At 36.0% G+C, this 15,000-nt stretch overlaps 1 protein-coding gene across 1 annotated transcript in view; it reads left to right on the forward strand.

Annotated features, from left to right (window-relative positions):
• LOC592185 (acyloxyacyl hydrolase) overlaps nucleotides 1-9,065 on the forward strand; it is a 13,344-nt gene extending 4,279 nt beyond the window's left edge. The window contains exons 5-11 of the mRNA XM_030976037.1: nucleotides 1,158-1,197; nucleotides 1,756-1,830; nucleotides 2,433-2,508; nucleotides 3,559-3,774; nucleotides 5,785-5,881; nucleotides 8,364-8,440; nucleotides 8,891-9,065. Coding sequence (XP_030831897.1) covers nucleotides 1,158-1,197; nucleotides 1,756-1,830; nucleotides 2,433-2,508; nucleotides 3,559-3,774; nucleotides 5,785-5,881; nucleotides 8,364-8,440; nucleotides 8,891-9,022 — 713 coding nt within the window. The 3' untranslated portion in view covers nucleotides 9,023-9,065. The remainder of the gene's footprint in view (nucleotides 1-1,157; nucleotides 1,198-1,755; nucleotides 1,831-2,432; nucleotides 2,509-3,558; nucleotides 3,775-5,784; nucleotides 5,882-8,363; nucleotides 8,441-8,890) is intronic.
• The last annotated feature ends 5,935 nt before the right edge of the window (nucleotides 9,066-15,000 follow it).

Genomic DNA, 15,000 nt, shown 5'->3' on the forward strand with positions numbered 1-15,000 from the left:
CAAGTTTAATGTTGTTTTATTGTAAGAAATAAACGCCTTCCACCGATCACTGAACGAACCATCTTCTTAGATTTTAAGTTTGTAATCTGCTTTATTCGAAACGTGTGCGCTATATAAGAAACCACCATTATTATTATTATAATTCAGATCATTATCTAGATTGTAATTTACATGGTATACAACTATAATAACCTATAACATAATCTAGCGGTACGCTGGATCATAATTTAGATCGCATTTTCGTATTACGTTATGAAGTCGGGGTAAATTCTTAGATATTATGAGAATTCGGGATAGAAGGAAACTCATTAATCCAATGCAAAAAGAGAAAACAGACCTGGGATCATATTCATATTCGTAAATCACTTCTTGGCCTACGAGTTGCCAACTAACTATGTACTATAGTCTGTGTAATTAGTCGACAAGTATCTTAGTAAGGTTTTATAAATATATGCGCCCTGGAAGAGATACATATGACTCGATATTGACATAAAGAGAAAGGGGTAAAGAGTAGATCTGGAAACACGAGAGGGGCATATAAGAGAGAAAGAGAAAAGAAAGAGAAAAGGGAAATAATAACACAATCGGAACTTTTTTTCGAAAAAAATCTACTCAAGGGCAACTTCGACTTCCTATTGTATGTCCAGTAGAAATCATGTTCAGATTACGTATACATTATTGTCATGTTTGCACATTTCAATAGGTGGCGCACAAGGCTTGTGATATTGTATTATGTTGATTTTTCGAAAGCAGTTCTTATCATATTTAAGGATCAAAGAAAGAAGAGAAAAATAAAAATGTAAGAATGTAAAAAATCGCATAAATGAGAACAAACTTACTCACTGACAACGTGATGAGGAGATTTCCGGGATATACCATTCAACCAATTTCATAATTGAGAAATGTCGGTAAAGCTCTTTTCGCACCTTAAAATATCAACAAAGTTCAGAGGCAATTACAAGAAATTACAAGAAAAGAAGTAGGATAGATGATAAACTTACTGTTCAAAATATATAGAACAAAATGTGAAGCTTACTGTTCATAATAAAAAGCTGAAAAACATGTTTTAAAAAAAGGATATTGCGTTTGTGAAAATCATGATTACTATGAAACTCTTGATGTTTTTCATTCTGATATTTTTTTCTTATCACTTGCAGGAGCTGATAGCGGCAACATGAATAGCACGGATCAATACGGGTATGGTCAGAAAAACATCGCAGAAGTTTAAAATTAGGGCCATCGCTAGAACCATTTTTTTATGTGCAAAGTTTCTCCTATCTGGCAAAGAATATTTCAGGCTTTGGAAACCTAAATGTTACTATAAAAACAATCGTTTCAACATCATTCAACTTTAGTCACTGTTGCTCGCATTTGAGACCTTGTTGGAATGAAATATATTTCATCGTCTGAATGAAATTAACCATAACTGTCGATTGCCTAATTGAAATGTCATTCTTGCTTTACGAATGTGAGAGTCATTTGAGATTTTGCACCGCTATCTCACTCCAAGGCTAAGTTCTTTCCATCAAAAGTGTAAGAATATATTTACTGAAAAAACATTATAATTCTTGTAACGTTTGCAATTTAAAAGCTCCGAGATGTCTACCATTCTTACAATATTAAAAGACAACTTAATTTGAGTTATAAAGAAATTTGGTAAGTTTTACTGAAATCATTGAATATATATTTTGTTTAAACATGTTGAAGCCATGTATTTGAAAACGTTGTTCGTGCGATTACTTTTCTTCTACACAGAATGTCACGTGATCAGTCACGTGACCACCCCGCCATGTTAATCTATAGCCTGATTGGTAATGACGTCTGTAATGGGTATGTCACGTGTTACCTATTTATTTTGCATAATGTGCACCATGAATGAATTGTCTACAATTCAGTCTCTAGGTTACAATTAAAAAAAAATAATAATTCAGGACCATTTGAAAAGAAAGTTTAAATATTGAGGTTCTCCCAGGAAGACAATTTTCCTCTTTAACTCTAGAAGTAAACAAACATACAAATGTACAACCATCTATGCACCAACTTATTAGAGCATTAATTAGTTTCAATTAAGTGAATTAAATATTCTTATTATACATTGGTCTTTTCTGTCGACTTTTCCTCACCAGTGCTGATGTGATAAAACGTGGATGTATTAATACTGAATTAGTCTAGTGGTATATCTCAATATCTACACTTATTCTATCATTAGGCTTAATTAATCCATATATATCGTAAGCGGTATCAGCGTGTTGTGGTTTAAATGCTGTCTGACTCTTGATGTATAATATACGCTTGCAAGAAGAATCTTGTTTAACAATCGAATAACGTTTTCCTCTTATTTTTGTTACTCTGATATAATTATTATACTGCTGTAAGAAGATTCTTGTTTGTATAACTAAAAAAGGCACTTTCCTCTTTTATTTTTCATCAAGACATAATGACACGATCAATCATATGACCACTCCGGAAGAAATGGCGAAAAACTTTATATCAACACTGAAGTATTTGGTAAGAAACCGAAAGGGAAATGTAATACTGTGTATGACACGTCTTATCTTCATCCCATGCTATTGTCTAGTCATTTTTATTAGTTATTTAATGTTATTCTTCATCTTCGTTTCATGCATTTGCCTATTTATGCATTAATTTGGTCATTTGTTCAGTCACTCAATTCCACAACACAGATTTAACCATTTCTGAAATCACTATTTTAAAAAGTAATTCATATACCAATTTGTCCACCTCCCCCCCCCCCCCCCCCCCCCCCCTTTCAATTAGGCATAGGCATGCCGGCATGGGCATGCAAGGTCCGCTCCTGTATCAGAAAAAAAAAAGTGGTCCTCACCCCCGGTCCTCACCATCCCAAAGGCTAGATGAGCTGATGGAGTCTTTCAAATCATTATTTCAAAATATTTTTATAAATTATTGTACAAAACGGGAAATCCACCTATAGCCCGGTTCGGTTTCTATGACTTCTGGGAGCCCTGTATGTAATGTATCGTCCATCCTGGTTGGGGGCCATTTTAGAGCATAACCAGAGATGATACAAAGTCTTGTTTAATCAGATAATTGGGTGACTGTCCCGATCACTTATCGGAAGCGGGGACATTAACTATTTAATATAATAGATTTATGCTTAATAATAGTATGCTAATTATAAGTTAAGTATGTAAAGTATGCTGGATAATAATTAATGATAAATTATGTTTTGAAAATGAAATTACAATTTTTATTCTGTATTATGGTCTCCTGGAATGGCGGCTGCCACTTCAATGTTCAGCTTTCTAAATTGGTGTAAAAAATGGTTGCGATTTTTCAATGTTGTTCTTCTTCTGTTTCCTACTCTGCTGTTTCTTTCTATACTCCCTTCTCCCCCTCCCATTCCCTCTCTCTCTCTCTTTCTCTCTCTCTCTCTCTCTTTCTCTCTCCCCCTCTCTCTCTCTCTCCTCTCTCTCTATGTCTCCTCTCCCCTTTCTCTCTCTCTCTCTCTCTCTCTCTCTTTCTCTCTCTTTCCCTTTCCCTCTCCTTCCCTCTATTTCCCTTTCTCTCTCGGTACAGGACACCAAACTCCCGAACGGGAGCTACGTGATCGTGACCGGTCTTGCAGACGGTCGAATACTGTACGATACCCTCAAGAATCGAGTACATCCTATCGGCGAATGGCATCACAACATCAAATACCCGGATGTATACAACTACTTGGATTGCCTCGAAGTTTCGCCTTGCATAGGATGGCTGTCCTCGAACGAGTCGCTACGCAACTACACCTCAGAGGTATACAATGTACAGTAATGACGTCACGGGCGTATAACAAGGAGGGCAAGGTTATGGGGAGGGGGGGGGGGGGGGCGGCAACTTTCCCCTCCTGATACAATAGGCCATTTTCGTATTGTAACCAAATTTAATGCATAAGTCTTTGTAGAGTGCCTCAATACAAATTATTTTATTCACCTGATAAGAATAATAGTATTTCAATAGACAGAACCCGAACTGCATACAGTAGTTGTTGCCAGGTTGGACAAACATGGCTTGACCTACCTAACAACACTTAATATATGCAGTTGCATTCTGACTATTGAAATACTATTATTCCTATCAGGTGAATGAAATAATTTGCATTGAGGCACTTCACAAAGACGTATGCATTAAATTTGGTTACATTACGAAACTGGCCTATTCCAAAAAAAAAAAAAAAAATGCTGCCACATTAGTAGAATCAGTTAGGAATCACTGTGAGTCAAGAATTGCACGAAGTGTATGCATATAATCCTCAAAAGACTTACTTTTTCTTCCTCAAATAAGTAATGATGGGCATTGTCCCAATTGTAACTCAAAGCATGGCCCTTCTTTTTACGAAAAGTAAATAGATCGTAATATTCATAGGCGCCGGAAGTGGGGTGGCAGGGCCCCCCCCCCCCAAAAAAAAAAGCAGTAGAGGAGTAAAGATGGTTTGTATTTTTAACCCAAAAGAACATAACAATAATAAAAACCTGAATTAAATGACGTATAAAATTCCATTCAAAGAAAAGGAAAGTTAACAGTAATTAAATTTCCTATACATTGCGCATGCTACCTATATTATCAAGGGAGGTTTTTTTATAATAGCGATACGCGCATGTCGTGGACATATTGTGAGAGAATGGGAAAGCGTGTCTGCTTTTTTGTTATAGGGGTGAGAAGACATGAGCCCCTGAACGCTGGCGTACTGATGGAGGAGGGGGGGGGTATTTTTTATTCGATACCAGTGATTTACAAATGTTGCTGAAATTACATGATTTTCCGGTATTTTTTCTCATTTTTTTAAAGTCATACCATTTTATGCGTTTGTTGGAAAATAAGAAATTCCCAAATTTACAGTCGGGCGAAAAATATGCTTCTTTAGAAGCCTTTATGTCAGGGTCTGCAGGACGGCTGCCTCACTTTTAGAAAAAGTTTGTTACAGAGAAAAAGAAAGAAAGAGAGAGAGAAAAAATAAGTGACCTGCCAAAGTCACCAATGAGGTTTCAAAATATGCTCATCTGAACGTAATTAAATGCCTAAAACCCCAGAGCTTACGGGGCTCCGCCCCCGTACCCCACCAAGGGCCCAAAGGCGGTCCCCTGTATGCTCATCTGACCGTTATTAAATACCTAAACCCCCGAGCTTCCGGGGGCTCTGCCCCCTGGACTCTCCGCCATTTAGTGGCTTGCCAGTGTCACAAATAAATATGCTTATCTGACCGTAATTTTAATGCCTAAAACCCCTGAGCTTCTGGGGGCTCAGCCCCTTGACCCCCTGCCGGGGCTTAGGCACTGGACCCCACGCCAATTTACGCTCTACCCGATCATTAATAATCCACTTTGAACGTTCCGTTGGGCTTGCATGTAACGTGCAAGAGTGGTGGTGATGCAGATTTTTCTTCTGCCCCCCCCCTTCCAAACGTTTTTGCTAGTTACGTCGCTGCCCCCTGGAAGGTGAGCCCCCTGGAATGTTTGCCCCCCCCCCCCCCAATTCCAAACTGCTTCCGGCGCGCCTGGATCGTATACTTTTAGATGTAAGCTTTAGAAGGTCACATTATCAAGAAACAAAAATGGGGAAAAATCTTTTTTCACAAACTTTGAAAATTACAAAACTAGATAATGGTAGGCCTATGAATAAGTTTAATTGTTAACTGTATCATCTCTTTTTATCATTTCATGTTCTTTCGTATAATCTGTATTCATGGTATTTTATATTTCATGTTGCCTATCTCAATTTTTTTCTTTCTTTTTGTTTCTGATCATTTATCATGTTATTACATTTCAGAGGGCCGCAAATTTGAGTCGAGCTGTAGAGCAGGTGGCCGCCACTTACAAAGCTAATAATTTCGAAGTTCACTTCATCGAATTCGATTTTCAAAAAGGTATCAAACTATTTTTTTCTTTTCTAAAATTCGATTAATTTGTTAAGATAAAACAGGATATTGATAGATCAGTGAGATTAAGTGTAAATTTCTACTCTGAGTCCAGGTGTCGGTTCAAAAAATTTCAGCCCTTATCGTTGATTTCCATGTTATCTTGTTAGTATCACATTCGTTGATATTTCTATAATTTTATTAAACGACTGAAGCAACAAACAACAATCTCTGTTTCGTTGACGATCAGCCATGCATGAAGTCTTTCGTCTTTTTTGTTGTTAGGGCAGACAGCCAGTGGAGCGGATTCGTTTAATACAATTATGAAAATGCAAGCATTACTTTACACAAACAGAGCTTTGCCATGAGGCTCATTTTCCTGATAGAGGTGTCATATGAAAGGGCAGAACGTGAACTCTTTAGAAATGTGATTTTCTCTCTGAAATTCAGATACCGTTCGCCTAATGACTTTTTGGTACCCTTTCTAAAATTCTTTTTAATCACTAATGCGTGAAATGTGTACCATACAGAGGCGGTTCTCCCGGGGGGGCAGGGGGGCACAGTGCCCCCCCACTTTTTCAGATACCCCAAAAGTGCCCCTTTTTACATAGGAAAAGTGCCCCTTTTACTTTGACAAGTGCCCCTATTACTAAATAAAATTGCCCCTTCCCCCCTTTTCACCTCTGACGAGTGCCCTTTTATTTTTGACACGTGCCCCTTTTCCTTCGACACGTTCCCATTTTCCTTTGCAATAAGTGTCCATTTTCCATTCTTATAAATCTTGAAATTATCTTTAATAAGTGCCCTTTTTAATCTCTAGTAAGTGCCTCTTTTCAGGTACGAGAAGTGCCCCTTTTCACTTTTGATAAGTGCCCCCTTCACCTCTGATAATTGCCCTATTCAAAACTGAGAGGTGCTCCTTTACTTTGACAACTGCCCCTTTTTTCCTTTGTAAGAAGTGCCCCTTCTCCTTTTAATAACTACCCCTTTTTTAAACTCGGATGAGCACACCTTTAATTTTAACATGTGCCCCTTTTATTTTCTAATAAGTGCCCCTTTTCCTTATGATAAGTGCCACCATTAAAAAGAGAGAGCTCCTTCCCCTTCTCATAACTACCGCTTTCCCTTTCTAATAAGTGCCCCTTTTCCTTATGATAAGTGCACCCATTAAAAAGAAAAAGCTCCCTCCCCTTCTCATAACGGCCCTTTTTTTAAATTTGAACGGTGCCCCCTTTTCATTCAACAAATGCACATTTTCCTTTATTATAGGTGCCCCTTTTACATTTTCATAAGTGCCCCTTTTCATATCTGGTCAGTGCCTCTTTTCACCTCTTATAAGTGCCCCTATCAAAATCTGATGGGTGCCCTTTTTCCGTCAACAAATGCCTATTTCCCATTTTCGTAAACGCCTCTTTTTCATCAGGTGAGTGCCTCTTTTCAGGTGAAAAAAATGCCTCATGTTCACCTCTTATAATTATCCTTTGTACTTTGACACGTGCTCCTTTTCTGTTCTAATGAGTGTCTTATCCCTTTCGATAATTGTCCCCTTTTCATGAAATCATTAAACATGCCCCTTATTTAAAGCGACTAAGAGCAATTTCCCCCAAAGTTCGCTCGCTGCGCTGGCTCACATTTAAAGATGATATAATTATGTAAGTTATCAAAGGTCTTTTCAGTCTTCCGTTATGAGAATGTGCTTATAACCCCATCACGATTGGTTTTTTTCCTCTTTATAAGATGTAATTTTTCGCACTGCGACCTCGCAGATCTTTAAAAATTTTCTCGCTCGCTTCGCTAGCTCGTAAATGCATATTCAGACATCCCACCCAACTGTAAAGTATGATGCTTAAGCGATATCTTGTATGATGTATGAAGAGAAACAAATATTGAAATCATCCCTGATAATGTAATCACAATGCAGGGGTATGTACCAATGTCAAAAAAATTGTATATTTTCGCTTTGAGATTTCCCACTGTAGGTGCCCTTTTTTCTTCAGAAAGTGCCCTTTTTTGTTGGTGCCCCCCCACTTTGGAAGTCGCTCGACCGCCCCTGGTACCATATGAGTTGCAGCAAATGAAAGAGGAGGATCTAAGCTTTACAAATATGTGTCATTTATTAATTATAATTGTGATTGAGTTATGATAAAACATCGATAATTCTCGGTTTCGTTTTTTTCTGGGACGCACTATATATATAAAAAAAGCTTTAACAAATCTGGAGGTCAGTATTTTATTGGAACAAAGTCCTGCTCCTCCCTGCCCCCTCTCTCCCTCCCTCCCTCCCTCCCTCCCTCAGTACGTTACTCATCCACACACACAGACACATCCACAATCACACACGCATGAATGCAAGCACCCACACACACTCTCGCAACCCAACATATACTATATTTATACATACTTGTATAATATCATCGGAAAATGAAACTGTTTGAATAAATGTTCTGTTTGCTTTCTTTTCTCCATTATAATTTTTTTATTTATTATACAGTGGTGGATATTTGGAATGCTAAGGGAGGAGAAACATGGCAGCTAATCGAACCAGTCGATGGATTCCATCCAAGTCAGGTTAGTCTTTTTTTTTTTTAATAATTTGGATTGGTTTTCTTTTTGGTTTTGACATTGCGTTGGACCCTTGTTCCAGTTTACATTCAAGTTCATGATTTTATGTTATTTATGTTTTTTATGTTTTTAGTTATGATATCAGATTTGAAATATTTAGTTTGAAAACTTTTTTTGAAAAAGAACATTTAAATATCATAATGACAAGAGATGGAAAAGTAAAATGAAATGAAAACCTTGAGTAAAATCCAAAAATGAACTCAATGAAGTTTCAAATTCATCCATCAGTAACAACTTAAGTTCTCATCATAAACTCCTTTAAATTTCGTATTACTGGAAGCATGATGGAAATTGACTGTTGCGTAGAACCACAAAACACACCCAACATACACCCACACTTATACACACGCACAAGGGCGAACTAATTGCCATACATTTTTATTTGTATTTAAACAGATCGCAATGTCTATAGCTTCAGAAGTACTATGGCGGGAAATAAACCAAAAAATCCCTGACGTCATCAAAACATGGACAAATCCCAGCAACGCACGTATCAGAGCAATATTCGGTGATCAGGGCGGTTATTAGTCAATGCATTACTAATTATTGGACTCTTGACTCAGGTTTTATTCTTTTCAGGTTAATTTAATTATTCTATTTTGATTTCAAAACTCGTGAATATGGTATGAATACATGTTCGTGAAATTTATGGTTGTACAAAGTCATGCAATATTTAGCAAATGCCGGGTAAAAATAAAATTGTACCCATCTCTTTTCATTATCATTTTTAATGTTATTATTACCATTATTAATGTTATTATTATTATTGTTTTATTATTACTATTACAATTGTTAATATCAATATGATTATTATTTTCATTTTTGTAGAAATATAATAGTGCACACCAAATCACCAATTTCATTTTGTATATCCAGAACAACTAAAACACAACTTTTAAACATAAAATTAAAAAGGAGTCTAAATCCATCTACATAATTAACTAATATCAACACATTGTGGTTGAATAAAATATCGATCTATGTGATTGACTTGGGGGAATACTTGTGATTATGACTGTAATATCATACATTAGAGTGAATTAAAATATGTTCATTTGATGTCAAATAACCATATGGTGCTACTTAAATTGAATGTGCAATTGTACAACAATAATATTAACAAGCATTTTATGGACTAATTTACAATTAGATTTATTGATAATTATTTGTTACTTAATCTGGTAAAAAATTGATGTTTAAAGCGAATCATAAACAAATTGGAAAAGATTTGTATTGCTGATGAAATTTTAATAGCCGATTTTTTGGTGTTTTTAAAAAAACAACATGATGGTAAAATTTCGTATCATGAGTTCAAACTTAACGGGTACAGTGATATTCCTTGATGTTTAAAGCAATTGATAAAGCAAATAGAAAAGTTTGTATTGCATCATGTGTGACATAAAAACAATACAAAATATGAGTATATTATACTATTTATCGTCCTTTTTGGAATCTTTTCTTCCACCGCTTTATACAAACTATATAAATGACAGAATACATATAACAATATTCAAAGAAGTATAATACATGTACATGTATATGTTACTTTACACATTACTCATATATTATGGTAAAACCTTTAACAGAAAGTAATTGTAAATCATAGAGATACATAATTTTGTGTGTGTATTAAAAGGGCATGAGAGAGATAGGGAGAGAGAGAGAGAGAGAGATAGAGAGAGAGAGAGAGAGAAGGGGAGATTAGATATAACGAAATAAAGTAACATTTACAGAGATTCTTTTTTAATATTATGCTTCGATTGTACCGAAAACGCGCGAAATGATTTGTTATCTCTTCCTAATCTTGCCAGTCCGACTAACAGTTTATACAATTTTGTGTGTGTGCAAATTTACAGATTCGGTTTATTTCGTATTATATACCCACACTATAGTGTGTTAGAGTATATTATAGCATTTTTCATCCTGTTCGGAAATTCTTCTTCCACTGCTTTATACAAAATACAACAAATTACAGAATATGATACAAACGTTCATGTACACATAGAAATATATTATACACACAACCTGCATATTAAAGTCCAGACCTCACTCATAAATGTGGCCGAACCTTAAACAATACGTAATGGTAAATCATAAAGCTACATAATTGTATATCAGTGTATTAAAAGAGCATGTGAGAGAGAGAGAGAGAGCGATAGGGGGGGGGGGGGGTTACATAAGTATCAAGTATCAAGTATCAAGTATCAAGTTTATTTGTCTTCCAGAAAACACATGTGACAAAATATAATAGAGTATAATCATAACAGTACAATGTAGAATAAAGGAAGACGAGGAGACCTTGGTTGAAGCACAGCTTGTTAAGTTAAGGCCCCCTCATAATGATGTGACAAAGATAACTTATTCATGAATACAACAACAAATATGGAATATATAAAACTATTTACAAAATACTCTCAGAAAACAACTACCCAACGATGCGTCGACCACTGCATGGTAATATAGTAATCATATACATTACGTGTCCTCACCAAGACAAAAGGTGTAGGCCTATTGATTTGTTTTCGGCATCTATAGATTTTAACGTGTGCTTTATGCGTGGTAATGCACCTATTGTTATCAAAGATACATATGAACTCGAAAGGGAGCTATGCTATAGTAACTATGTACATGCATAATTTATCAACACGTTGATATAGCCATTTCTCTCACGTTGTACTTCGCATTTTTGCCTTATACATGTACACGTATGGTCATAAACTTTACTTCAGATCTGATCATGATGATTTAAATAAAGTATCAAATACTCGACTCAGATGGCACCAGGAGTCTTTTCATGTTAATAAAATGGATAAGAATTTAAAAATTAGAATAAAGCATATCTACAGATAAGAGTTGATGGCATCCGGTAGATTAAAATCCAAATTCAATACATTGGTACACATAATAATCGTGTTTACAGCCCCCCCCCCCCCCCCCAAAAAAAGAAGCAACATTTCAAAAGAATTATGCAAAATAATGCATGTATACCTAAAATATACTGTCAAAGGAGATCAAATGTCAGCATACACGTGTATGTATATAAAAGGTTTGACTCACAATTTCTGTTTATAGGTACAATCATTTCTGCTAACTTTCCTGTAACAAATATAGTCAATTGTTTCTACATTCTTTTTTTTTTATTATCTGTCACCGGATCTTTGGTTAGTTGTTGGGTTACTCTAGTAATATCTTTGCTTTCTCCCTTCCACCTTCTTGCAAAACGTACAACGCCTCTCGTCAGTAAGCACAGACTCCAAATCGACACTGTACCACAACCCCTAAATCCTTCAGCAGAGCCTAGGTATGTCGGTATCGGACTGTGTCAAATAAGCGACTAAAGTACAGAGCCTAATGTAGTACTGTTACACACAACGCCCAAGAGTTCGTGCTCGCAATTTAACGACATGTCACTATGAACATGACAGACAATGAAAGCGGACAAAATATACAGTTCCTCAGGTAGACAAAGGAACATCCCTTCACTGCTATTATGTAAAAATGTGTAGAACAGGTGAATATGCATGTGACACCTGTTCTACACATTTTCACATAATAGCAGTGAAGGGATGTCTCTTTGTCTACCTGGGGAACTGTATATTTTGTCCGCGTTCATTGTCTGTCATGTTCATAGTGTGTACAACGCCTTCCCGAGTAGATACCTCAATCTCATAGGCCCGAATTCACAAAGCAAGGTTTGAGCTCAAACCTCCTTTTGTTTCGCCAAACCTCCTTTTGTTCTTTACAAACCAGGTTTGTAAAAAACGCGTAAAACGCGTCATATGACGTACGAAAACCAAGGTTTGTCGACAAACCTCCTTTGTGAATTCGGGCCAAAGTGTTTTTCGGAATACCGTTTATATTTTCGAGGTCAGGACTCAACCATCATTTCGGTCCATACCGAGTTCGGATTGAAAGATGCTGACACTGTTCATCAAATATTTTGATCAAGGCCCTTCGACCCCAATATGAGAGGGGCATATAATACGCGACAGCATGTATCTTCTTATACTCTGTATTGGTGTTTGTAGGCCTATGAGAATCAATGAACAACTCACATCCGTTCTCTGTCCACCGTTCACACATAGTCCTTTGGGTTCAGTTGTTGCAGCCGATGAAGCTACATCCTACGATTAAATTGAACGAACCCTCTTGTACGTTGGTATGAGACCTCCAGCTTCAGCTTTCCTCAAAACATTGTCCAGATTTCCTAAGTTCCTTGTGGATTGATCTCTCCAAGCGCGAAGAAGTTCATTATACGTTTTAGAATAATCGAGTTGGTTCTTTTTTAAGATGGCGTCAGCTTCGTTGAAACCTTTTTTAATAGCAAGACAAATCGGGTAGAAATGACCCGTACTGAGTTGCTTTGAAAGATTCCAGATATGGGCGTCAGTCACCTTTCCTGCATCTACAGAAAAATAGGGATACAAAAACTTCACCACTGAGATGGACGACCGTTATATATTTATGGTAAAGACCGGTCTACTAACTTAAAAATATTCATATTTATGGATGTTTCTTTCCTGGGAACCTATAGTGAAGAGGCATTCCATTAATCTGTTATTAATGAATGAACTATACAATTATATTTAGAATCCAGTCTACAAACTCTGCATACATTATCGGACATGCCTTGGGCAAGCCTTTGGTTGTCAAGAACAACCTTCGTTTAAAAATTATGCATAACATTTGAATATGTAAGTAAACCGGTCTAGTCTATTGATGTATTATGAAAACAAAAATAACAGCCGTTTTGATAACCACAGCAGTAATAAAAAGAGTGGTATAACACGATGGCAACTACTTTTGTAAAATCAGGGATAGTTGAGTTCTGTTGCAGAGGGCGCTACATAAAATAATTTTGTTGTGAGACAATGAAAAACTGAGTGTAAAAATTGAAAGGACATACAATTTAAATGACAAAATCATCTTTGTTTGATCAAAATCAGTTCAGAGACGGCTGAAATATCCGTAAATATAACCATTTCTGATATTTGTGTACCACCATCACAAATATTCGATAGTTTGGAAAAGCCATTGAAAAACGAAATAGCCTCTTTTACGTTGTATTTCAGCCAAATGTTGGCTTTTTTGTTGGCTTTTTCGTGTTGGTTATAGTATGCACAACCAGCCGGCCCGTGTTATGTTTAATTAAATAATTTATTAACGGTCACCGTATTTTTCTGAAAGTCAGTGGAGCTGAATTGGTATGATCGTATTGGCTGAATTTCTACATTATGGGGTCTAAAATTACCTTCATAGCAATTTTAGGTCCTAAAAGGGCACTAGAAATGTCATAGATAAGAATAAGAGCAATAACCATGCACTTTGAAGGCATTTGCGGTCTGAAAACAGAACTCAAGTATATCCCTTTAAAGCCCAAGTCCACTCCAAACATAACTTACTTCAAATAGATCGAAGCAGAAAAATCAGGCAAACCAAAAAAAAGTTTAGGCAAAATTAGATAACTAATAAGGAAGTTATGAATTTTTAATGACATGAAAAACTTTGAAAATCACTAGACAAATTGGCAACTCACTCATGAGTCTGTGACGTCAGGTCCTCACTATCCACTAATTTTTTTTTTATATTGATAATATAAATTTCCTATTTTCTCCCTATGAATCTTATTTCTTCTGTAATGTGTAATGTGTTTTTGTGTGGATGCACTAATATAGAGTATTTTTCCCCAGTTAAATCATGAAAAATGTGAATTTTGATAAACTATTTATGTAAAAATCAATAATTATGAATATGCAATATTCAGAAACTAGTATCAATTCTTTAAAGTTCATAATCGATTTTTTTTTAAATGTCATGCACGCAATATGATACAAATCATATAACCTGGGCAAAGGCATGGGGAAATACGGGGGATAAAAAAGGAAATTAATGGGATTAAACTATATAAAGCAATTGATAAATAGTGAGGACATGACGCCAAAAACTGATAACCATTTTGGCAATTTGTGTCGTGATTCTCATTGTTCCATAGTTTTACCTACTTTTTCAAAAAATCATAACTTTCTTATGAGTTATCCGATTTTGCTCAAACTTTTTTTGATTGGTTTGTCTGATTTTTCTGCTTCTAAGTAAGTTATTTTTGGAGTGGACTTGTGCTGAAAGGCAATAGCCTAGCTTGTTCGTTACCTTTAAAATATGCGATCAATACAATGTCATAATCATTACGTAATCCGAACATGACTTCTGTGATCGTGCTGGTAAATATGATGCCTATCACATCATCTTTCTTAACCCGTTATTATTCTGTCACTTTACTGTAGTCCCGAATTATTTGCCTAATTTGGACTATCAAAATCCAGAGAAATCTGAGAAGCAGATTTAAAACAAAGGTTTACAAAAGAGATCAGACAACGTGTACGAAATGGAAACAAATTGGCAACCCGGTCATATTAACCTCATCAAACCGTTGTTTATATTCTAATATCACGCTCCTCCTTGATCCCATACCAACTGCAGAGTCATAAGGACAGATCTTATATTAAAGA

This window comes from Strongylocentrotus purpuratus, unplaced genomic scaffold (assembly GCF_000002235.5).
Source record: "Strongylocentrotus purpuratus isolate Spur 01 unplaced genomic scaffold, Spur_5.0 spur5_scaffold_8, whole genome shotgun sequence".
NCBI classification, from domain to species: Eukaryota; Metazoa; Echinodermata; class Echinoidea; order Camarodonta; family Strongylocentrotidae; genus Strongylocentrotus; species Strongylocentrotus purpuratus.